This window comes from Triplophysa dalaica, chromosome 13 (assembly GCF_015846415.1).
Source record: "Triplophysa dalaica isolate WHDGS20190420 chromosome 13, ASM1584641v1, whole genome shotgun sequence".
Taxonomy (NCBI): Eukaryota; Metazoa; Chordata; class Actinopteri; order Cypriniformes; family Nemacheilidae; genus Triplophysa; species Triplophysa dalaica.
Genome location: NC_079554.1, coordinates 22,074,490 through 22,085,480, shown reverse-complemented (window position 1 = coordinate 22,085,480; position 10,991 = coordinate 22,074,490). Strand labels below are relative to the sequence as shown.

The 10,991-nt window shown below is 38.4% G+C and overlaps 1 protein-coding gene across 2 annotated transcripts in view; it reads right to left on the bottom strand.

The window, feature by feature from the left end:
- Nucleotides 1-304: 304 nt before the first annotated feature.
- fut8b (fucosyltransferase 8b (alpha (1,6) fucosyltransferase)) overlaps nucleotides 305-10,991 on the bottom strand; it is a 38,426-nt gene continuing 27,739 nt past the window's right edge. For both annotated transcript variants that reach the window (XM_056764691.1, XM_056764690.1), the window contains 6 exons: nucleotides 8,310-8,424; nucleotides 6,105-6,342; nucleotides 2,715-2,961; nucleotides 1,786-1,962; nucleotides 1,398-1,548; nucleotides 305-1,273 (listed from right to left, as the gene is read on the bottom strand). In XM_056764691.1, the coding sequence (XP_056620669.1) occupies nucleotides 944-1,273; nucleotides 1,398-1,548; nucleotides 1,786-1,962; nucleotides 2,715-2,961; nucleotides 6,105-6,342; nucleotides 8,310-8,424 (1,258 nt within the window). In that variant the 3' untranslated portion in view covers nucleotides 305-943. The remainder of the gene's footprint in view (nucleotides 1,274-1,397; nucleotides 1,549-1,785; nucleotides 1,963-2,714; nucleotides 2,962-6,104; nucleotides 6,343-8,309; nucleotides 8,425-10,991) is intronic.

The window sequence follows — 10,991 nt, the reverse complement described above, 5'->3', positions numbered from 1 at the left end:
AGCAACCGTGTGAATTAAAGTAAATACGTTAGGAACACTTCTGATCTCATGTCGACTTTCCACTGTGGACACTTCAAGTTAATATTTGACTATAAAACTGAGACTTTAGTTTCAATCGCCACATTAAACGATTTCATCTGATAATAATCAGTAAAGGAATCTGATGGGTAATTTAGTCTCTGATGGCACATTCATGAGATTTTATCCATTTATTATTTCATTTCTTTTAAAATGATGTTCTACAAAACGCTTCATTTCAGGAAGTGTAGAGAAAACAACACACACATGGATTGAGATCTGACAGATGAAAGGAAGAAATGAGAAACTCAGCGTGTGGTGTGATCTCAATAGGACATTTCACGCAGAAATCACCAAGAAAATGTCATTTGCATATAAAATGATTTCTATTTTTTTAGGATTTTCCATTGACGTTATTAAGCAGATATCTCATCATTTCACATAAATTAGGCAAATTTCTCCCCGACTCCCATCACTGTCCTTAATCCGTTTTCCTTTTTCTCTATCAGATTTTTTCGTCTCATTAAATAAGATTCACAATGATTTTCACCCTAAAACTCAGTATAAATGAAAGATCTACCATGATGTTTAAATAACCATGTTTTTCTGATTACAGTCCAGAGCATTTATGAGGGAAAATAAGCTTTAAAAAATCATCACAGAGCGACTTGACTTTCTTTAAATATCATATTTCTTTCTCTTGATTTTGGGGTTAAATACAGTAAGCCATAGGTGTCATTTTTGTTGTAAACAAAGACAAAGAAACAAACATCTGTAGGATAAACAAAATGTAAAAAAACACCTCAACGTGTTAAAAAGAGTTTGTCAGTTGTTGATTTGTTTCTCAGTGGCGTCTCTGAGATCATAATTCATTTATACAAACACAAAACGCAGTGCGTTGTACACACAAACACACTAAATGTGTCTATAAGCTCATGAGTTTGTGTGCTTCGGGGTATGTGGGGTATTTCACAGTCTCCATCTTCTCCTTCACTTTATAAGAGGGATACAGGCCAGTCCGTCCAAGTTTGCGGTTGATCCCTTTAGAGAACCCGTCCCAGTGGTTTCCAGCCACTCCCACGACGTCTCCCGGCTCCAGCGGAATCTCCTCGGCCGTCCGTGGCTGGTGAGGGAAGACGGCGATCTGGTTGTGCGCGTTCTGTCCGCCAAAGTAGTAAATGTCATCCAACGATCGAAAGAACGAAGATGCATCCGGATGAAGAGTCTGCATGATTTCATAAGCCACACGACACACCTGACACACGCGGGACAAACATGAGTGACAAAGCTGAACCAACGCTTATTGAGTGAACATCTTAAACAGGTACACTAAGTCACACATGGTCAAATGTCAAACTTAGAGTTTTTTGGGGCTGTACCTGTGAGGAGAAGGTGCACACCAGGAAGTCAGTCTGGGACAGGAAGTGGATGTCCAGTATGACGCCTCGAAGTGAATTCTCAGTGTAGCGGTTGTGTAAACTCGCCGACCAAGAGATTGTGTTATCACTGATGAACTCATAATCTGCATACCTGACACACACACATTAGATAAAACCAAATTGAAACATAATAAAACAGTGTTTAAATAATCAAATATGATTAAAAAAACGATAGTGTTTTAGCAATATATTTCAGACATTTCAAAATAAATTTCACGTTCTATTTCGAAGTGCTTGATTCACTAAGGTGCCAGTTAGTGCAAAAGCCAAACAAGTTATATTAGACATCATAAACAGCATTAATGAACTTGAAGAAGTCATAACTCACTTGCTTTGAGCCTCTTGTAACAGTGAGGGGTCATCGGTTGCCAGGTACACACGCTTTTTATCCACGTGAATCCTCTGAGACATGTACTGAAAATGCTCCTCGACGTGAACCATGTACTCCTCGATCGGGTGAAACGCTGCTTCTGTTCCGACCTTATCTGTCCGCCTGACGTGAACCCTGTCACACACACACACACAGATGAAGACTGACAGTAATATTTGATGTGAACTGTGTGAATCTCAAACACACATTCAAACTGCTCTGGGTTTATGCTGAAAGCTGTTCCGTTTGTGAATGATGTGAACCAAATGTGATAACAATGTTGATTCCTGACATTAAGTTAAACAGTGCTCGCCCTTTATACCTGTGAGATCCCATGTGACTGTGATGATGATACACATGCTTTTATCTGTGAAACTGAAGGTTTTTATATTATATTACAGTAGATGTTTTAGCCGTGGCTCTTGAATAAAAGTGTTAGAAACAGCAAGAATCAGGTAGTTAAAGTTGAGCATGTTAAGTTTCGTCTAATTTTAGACATCATTGTGTATTTAATCTCTTGTATTGTTTGGGTTATTACAATCCAGAGGAATGTTGTGAGAGAATCACTCAATGCTCATCTATTCTATATCTATATATCTTCTTACATTTATCAGCACTGTGAGTCATGTTTATTTTTATTAACATGCGTCGTCATCTCTTATACACACACGCACGCATGCACAAATACACTCACACAGATTCACACACACAAACATTCACAATCACACACACACACACGCACACACACACACACACACACACACAAACATTCACATTCACACACACACACACACACACACACACAGAGAGAGAGACACATGTAGTCACAAACACTGACACACACACTCAGATACAAAGAGACACATTTATATCACTGACCCACTCACCCAATTATGGGATGTTTAAAGCCTAGTTTGATGCCCGTTTCTCTGATCTCCTTTTCCAGCCACGCCTGCGGACGCACCAGATACTTTACAAACTGAGACACCCACCAGACGGACGGGTCACCGTGTAGCCTCTGCAGACGGGCCGCCAGGTCTTCAGGGATAGCGAGGGGAAGATACGGAGGTCTGGGATGAAGACTGTCCACGATGGGCAACTCCACCACCTGAACATCACGATCATGAGCTTCACCTGCAGGAACACTGTGTGTCAATGCTTCAAAAGTTTCTTCTGTCTCCAACATACAATAACACCACACAAGATGAGAAGAGACAGCCACGCGTCAATATCAGGAAAGAGAGAAATGCTTTAGCCAAGAGCTCTACTTATCAATCACAAGAAACCATCTGTTCAAAGCACCATCGGCTTAAGACGCTTACATCTAAACAGCAGAAAATGTGGAGTTTATGTAAGAAAACACTGGATATTTTTAGCAAGACCTAAAGACAACTCATCTGCAGACACCTGTGTGCTAAAAACAACAACACCAGGGACCCACACCATAAAACATACAGCTGTAACACACAAAAATAAAGCATACCAGAGGCCCACACATACAGTGATTTAATTTTCTTTAAAAAGTAACAAAAAGACATCAACATATAGAAAAGTCTGAAGCCAATACTTTTGGATTGAAAGCTATACTTTTTTTTAATATTCTTAATTTCTTCTCTGAAGCAATATAGTTAATAGACAGCAAATGTGGTCAATAGTGAATGTGCAGTCTCAGGTGTTTTATAACAGCTCTGGTTGTGTTTAATCCAATCAGAGAATCAGTTTTATAATCTAACATAAAGCTGAGCTCAGTTTACAGTGTCATGTGTGTGATGAAGCGTAATATCATCCACTAACCGTAAAATATAAACGCTCGGCCCTGCAGCTGCTTCTAATAAATGTTTGATGTGGATGTGTCCTGTAGAGTTTAACTGCATTAAACTGAAACGCAGATCCAAAGTCACCCCTGAGAAATTAACACCACATTACATTTAATGATGCTGTTTATGTTGTCCTGGCAGAGGAAGGGCAGAGAGTCATCTGTACACAAGTTTCTTTAAGAGATGTTGTGTTTTCCAAGCCAAGGTGATCTAAACACACACACACACACACACACACAACTGCACTCAAACAAACTCTGTCTCTGGTGCTTTGAATGACTGACGCTGGTCTCGGGGCAGAAGTCTGGACACGTCAGATTAAACTAGGTCACTTGTGCTGAGACTTCCACAAACACCCTCCAAAGAAACACAAACACACGTACACACGTGCGCAAACACACACACACAGACAGACCGAAATACAGACACGCACACACATACACGCACTCACACTGAAATACAGACACACACACAGATTGAAATACACAAACACACACAAACTTAAATACAGACACACACTCTTCATTCTCTCTCACACACATACTGTACACACACAGACATAAAGAAACACAAACAAACACAGACACAAACACGCACACACTCAGAGACACACATAGCTAAAATACATACATGCGTGGCATGCACAGACGCACATACACACAGAGGAGCGCGCACACACACACGCATGCACAAACACTGAAATACAGACACACACACACACACACAGATTGAAATACACAAACACACACACAAACTTAAATACAGACACACACTCTTCATTCTCTCTCACACACATACTGTACACACACAGACATAAAGAAACACAAACAAACACAGACACAAACACGCACACACTCAGAGACACACGTAGCTAAAATACATACATGCGTGGCATGCACAGACGCACATACACACAGAGGAGCGCGCACACACACACACACACACACACACACACACACGCACACACACAGATTCAAATACACAAACACACACAAACTTAAATAAAGACACACACTCTTCATTCTCTCTCACACACATACTGTACACACACAGACATAAAGAAACACAAACAAACACAGACACAAACACGCACACACTCAGAGACACACATAGCTAAAATACATACATGCGTGGCATGCACAGACGCACATACACACAGAGGAGCGCGCACACACACACACACACACACACACACACGCACACACACAGATTCAAATACACAAACACACACAAACTTAAATAAAGACACACACTCTTCATTCTCTCTCACACACATACTGTACACACACAGACATAAAGAAACACGAACAAACACAGACTAAAATACAGAAACACAGACACAAACACGCACAGACACACTTATGCTAACACATGCACACGTTGCATGCACAGATGCACATACACACAGAGGAGCGCGCACACACGCATGCACAAACACAAACTTAAATACAGACACAAACACACACACTCTCATTCTCTCTCACACACATACTCACGCACACAGAAATAAAGAATAACAAACACACACAGACTAAAATGCAAAAATACACAAACTGAAATACAGGAACACACAAACCAGCGCACAACCACATGCACTCACAAACACACACAAAGACTGAAACTAAGTTTAGAACCATAAAACAAAGTAGAACATGTTGTGTAGAATAAACGTCTTTGTTACAACGTTTTGTCAAAAAACCCACACAAGTTACTGTACGGCTGGTCTTTAAATCACGATCACTAAACATGTAGATCTCGCCTTTGACATCCCAACCACAAACAAAGACACAAGCTTGTTAAAACTCTCTCTAACAATTACAAACCCGCAGGCTCTGTTTTACAAGTGCACATGTGATGGGAGAACGCTTGAAAATTTAATTAGGTAAGAAATGAAATATTGAAGAAAAAACTCCCAAGCCATTTCCAGACTTACGTAAGCTCACCGACGACTCGGCTTTTGCCCGTTTTTTTAAGGCAGATATGAGTTTTGGCATGAATCCCCAGACAAGCTATTCCCCAACAGATCCTTCACTTTAATAATTAGGACACATACTGTAGAAAAAAGGAGATTTCTCGTACCCATAGCGCTTCAATATCTGACACGTTTAGTATTATCTACTTTAGAAAAGTGAACCGTAGTTAAAACGTTTTGTAGATTTTTGCTGAAATTTGCACATTTCTCAAAAGAGTAATTTAGGCAATTCCTCTTTTTTAATTCTGTCATCATTTATTTGCCTCTCATGTGGTTGTACATTTGAATGTGACTCATACTTCAGTGGAACACAAAAGAAGATACTTTGAGAAATGGTTTTGTGTTCATACGATGGAAGTCAATGGTGTTCAATGGTGTTTAATGATCAACATTCTTTAAAATATCTTCTTATGTGTTCTGAAGAAGAAATGTAGTCATACAGGTCTATCTGCACACGTTATGATAATATCTACAGATGGATGTCTCACCTGACCAGTGTCCAGTTGTGACTCCGGATCGGTCCGTGCAGGTGTCGCTGACGGGTTGAAACACCGTCTCCCACCCGTTTGGGGCGTAACGCCAGTTGTGGGACTCAAGAATCAAAACCCTTTGTGTGCCGTAAGCGATCATGAAGCAGTAGACCACATGATGGAGCTGACAGCCGTACCCACAACCTTTATTGATATTACACAACAACTTACGGGCTTTACTGCAGTCCTGCGGGTTCTGATGGAGACAAATGTTTTGTTGTATTTAATATCATTAATATCAATATCATTTTAATCTCCTTTCTAAAGGACATGCGAGTGATGTGATGTCACTATGTGAGGGTTTGTGCATAGTTGCCAGGGTGTTGCTAAGATCTTATCTAGCTGCTCGTAACACTGATGTTGAAGTGATTTAAAGAAATATTCATAATACAACATGCTGCTTAACGCCAGAGGATGCTTTCCCACAATCCGCCTCAGGAGGACGTCAATCATGTTCTGAGGAGATCAACTCCGTTGACTCCAATGGAACAGTTCATGGAGGCTCTCAATAGTTCCTGGATGTTACTAGTAACACATGGAGCTGCGACGAAACAGACCAACTGAGGTTCACTTCTAACCCATTTAAAGATGAAAGCCATTTAATGAATAAAAAAATGAAAGAAATAAAGCATTTAAAGAGAAAAGGGTTAACCCTAACCCTAACCCATGAATCACATGTTATTTCAGTGTTTTGGACTTCTGTTGCCAGAGAGAGAGGAGAGAGATAGAAAGGCAGACAGACAGAAAGGCAGACGGACAGATGGACAGACGGACAGACAGATGGACAGAACGGCAGATAGACAGACAGATAGAAAGGCAGAGAGAATGGCAGACAGACAGATGGACAGACAGACAGACAGAAAGGCAGACGGACAGAAAGAAATGCAGACAGACAGAAAGGCAGACAGACAGAAAGGCAGACAGACAGACAGACAGAAAGGCAGACAGACAAACAGACAGACAGAGAGGCAGGCAGAAAGAAAGGCGGGCAGACGGACAGACAGATGGAGGGTGCCGTTGTATTTTAACACTGGCACTGATGACAGAAAAGCCGCTCGCTTACATTTATAAGATCATTTCAATAACTATTTAACAAATAAGAAAAGAAGGCGTCACAGGACACTGGTTACAGTAATGAAAGCGCCTGCCAGACACTTGATGTTTCCTGACTGTTGCTTTCTTTCAACTGCTCAGATTTGACTCGTGATTTACTTCGTTGTAATTCAGTTGGCACACAGTTTGGTATAAATGACACTTTCATATCTAAAGGACTTTCAGATGAAATCTTGACATAAACAGGAACAGTCGCCTTTACAGAAAATACAGTGATCACGAGATAACCAGAAAGAATATCAAGACACACTATTTACTGCTACTGTAGCATTTCATCAAGTCTGATTCTTCATTATGTTTCTCTTGGATTGATCTGACAAACTTGTGCTTCGATATCAAAAATAAATGATGGCTGAACGAGATACAGAAGGCCCTGTTTTCTGAACACAAGATGGGGATTGTTAAATAAATCAATAAAAGACAGACTTTCCTTCAGCTTTCACTTTCATCTTCATTAGCGTTATTGATTTCTAAAGAACATTAAACTCACAATCACATCTTTATTTACTGTTTGCAGTAATGTACTGTGATTTATTTGGGATAATGTCAGATTTCAGCTGTATAACATAACACATAACAGTTTCAGACACAACAAATCTAAGAAGATATTTCAGATGAAATAGTGTATTAATGCAACAAATCGTTAGATTAACATCAAACAGTTAAAGTCGGCATGAAACAGAAGTAGCGATTGTATTTTTTTCCATATCGTATCGTATACTCGAGTGAAACAACTTCTGAAATGAGATATAAATGTAGGGCGGGACTTGGTTTCATCCACTGAAAACTGATTGGATCGCTAAAAGGTTAAACTAGTTTAAAAATTTGAATGATCATTTGCCGTCTTTAAAACTTATACTGAAGCACTGTTTATATTAAGAATAATATACAGCAACACCCTAGCAACCATTTACAACATCCTGGCAACACCCTAGCAACCGTTTACAACATCCTAGCATCAAGTGACTTTGGTTCTTATTTTGATTAAGACCAAATCACTGAAATAATCAACATTGAGCAATTGGGTCTGGGACAGATGTGTGTTTGTACCTGCAGGTAAGAGATTCTGTTCTGCACAAGACTTGAAAGATGTTTCGCTTCTTTCTCTCTCCAGTCACCTGCACCATCTGCCTGACTCAACTCATACAGATCCATCATGATGCTTCTGAAAACACACAAACACACGGATGACATCTCATCATTTACTGTGAACACCTGCGAGAACAGAAGAGCAGTTTCTATCATGAGAGCTTTAGTACAGAGAGCTGCAACCTTTCAGAACGTGCTTGCTGGTTTAACTTAAAATATGATATCTGCAGATTTTATCAAGGAGTGTAAAAATGAAACGCATGCACATTAAAAACAAATAATTGACTGCACATCCTTAACCAACAAACAATTTCGTAAACATGTTAAAACCAGGTGCTATTTGTTGATAACAAGTTCAATTCTGTCATCATTTACTCACCTTTGTTCTGATGAACACAGAGAAAGATATTTGGAATAATGCTTTTAACCAAACAGATCTCGACCCCCATTGACTCCCACTCTAGGAAAAATGACAACGGTAGTCAAAGTTCCTCAGAACAGTTTGCTGTCCTACATTCTTCAAAACAGAACAGAACAAAACGAAAAAATGATAAAGTAATTTTTCCTACTATGGGAGTCAATGGGGTTAGAGATCTGTTTGGTTTTAAGCATTCTTCCAAATATCTTTTTCTGCGTTCATCAGAACAAAGAAAGTTATGATGACAGAATTTTCATTTTTGGGTGAAGTATCCCTTTTAATTTCAGCATTTAATAACACATTATCAAAATCAAACGTTGTCACTGTTAACATAAACATACGTTTATGCACCATGAACTAATATGAGTAACTGTATTAAAATGTGTTGTCTTTGACAGGGATTAATAAATGCTGAAAAACTAAATTGTTCATTGTTAGCTTATGTTAGCTAATGCATTTACAAATGTTAACTAATAGCACCTTGTTGTAATGTGTAACCACAATCTCTAATGCATCTTCAGTTTAGAGAAATCCACAAAATGTTCTTCCAGCATGAAGGAAAAAGGCAAAGTTGTTACATTTTTACAACATACCAAAACAATCAAATTGTATGAAACTAAATCGAATGAGATTTAGACAGATGTCCCTGTTTAATAAACAAGTCCCTAAATATATAATGTCCCTTTTTAATAAAAATAAGAAATAAATTATATAAAATATTATAAAGCAAAAACCAAAACACAGATTTGAAAAATCTAACGAAATATTAAAAACTGGAAACCTCCTTTAAACCTCTTTTCCACCGTTTCATATCACATAACACGTCACAGGATGACATGAACACATACAGTTAAACTCCAGCTGGACGCTGAGACTTTCTTTCATCTGCTGTAAAACTGCTTTTCTGGAAGCGCCTCCAGCACGGATTGGATTTCACAGAAAGGCAGGCAGGGGATTGTGGGATTGAACAAACTGCTGTGAGCTCTGATCACCGCGCTACAATTATCAGCCCATTCACAATGAAACCAATTCACCGAGAGTGATTTTAGTCTGTTTTCCTTTCGTCTTTTGTATTTAATACAGATGGATATAAGATATACTCTTCACAAAAGGCTGCAAATTACTATTACGCGAACGACTGAACCAATTCCGACATTCCCAGTCATTTGCTCGTTTAAAGCGATGAATGCATTAATGAAGCGTTTAATTATGTGTGTGTGGCGGGATGAAGCGTGTATTGAACGGCTGTCTGTGACACAAACAGATGTGAGTCCTGAGAGAGCCGCTGAGATAATGAGTTATTGACAGCGTCTGTGTTTTTATAATGACCTCAGCAGGTGATAACTCAAAATTAAGTGCTGTTATATTTCTACTGCGGCACTGCCTGCTCACAACCATCACACAAAACACAATTAATATCATTACCATCTGCCTCGCTCACCGCTTTCTGTCCGGTTCACATTTCAACCCCCGGAACAAAATTCAAAGTGCAACTTTAAAATCCATGATTTAAAATAGATCTCACATATGAAATACTTCGGTCAGTTTAAAAATATATTACTTAATGTAGTTTTTTATTATTTATTTGAATCACTTAACTGATCAAGGTTGATATAGGCAGTGTTGGGTAAGTTACTCTGAAAAAGTAATTAATAACTAGTTACTAATTACATATTCAATAGTGTAATTAGATTACTGTACAAATGACTCTCTCCACAAAGTATTTAATTTCTTATTACTAATATCTTTCTATATCTTACAACAACATTGATTATAATTGATTCAAGGATAGACATGAAACGGTTTATTTAATTCATTCATATTAAATAACTTCATAAATTATTCTTATTAACTGACCAAAGTATACAAATGTGAGAAGGATACATTAAAGCATACATTTTAAAGTTAGACTCATCATTTTGATGTCAATTCCACAATTGAATATATTACACAGTATTTAGTTCAATTACATCAGAAGTAACTGTAAATAAATTACAGAAAAAATAAGAGTAATCTCTTTTTCTAAGGAAAAGTAATTCAATTACTTAAACTAATTACTTCGTAACTGGTTACACCCAATACTGGCTATAGGATATAGAAAGTATTTAGTAATTAAATACTTTATGGAGAGAGTCATTTGAACAGTAATCTAATTACACTATTGAATATGTCATTAGTAACTTGTAAAGAATTACATTTTCAGACTAATTGCCCAACACTGCATC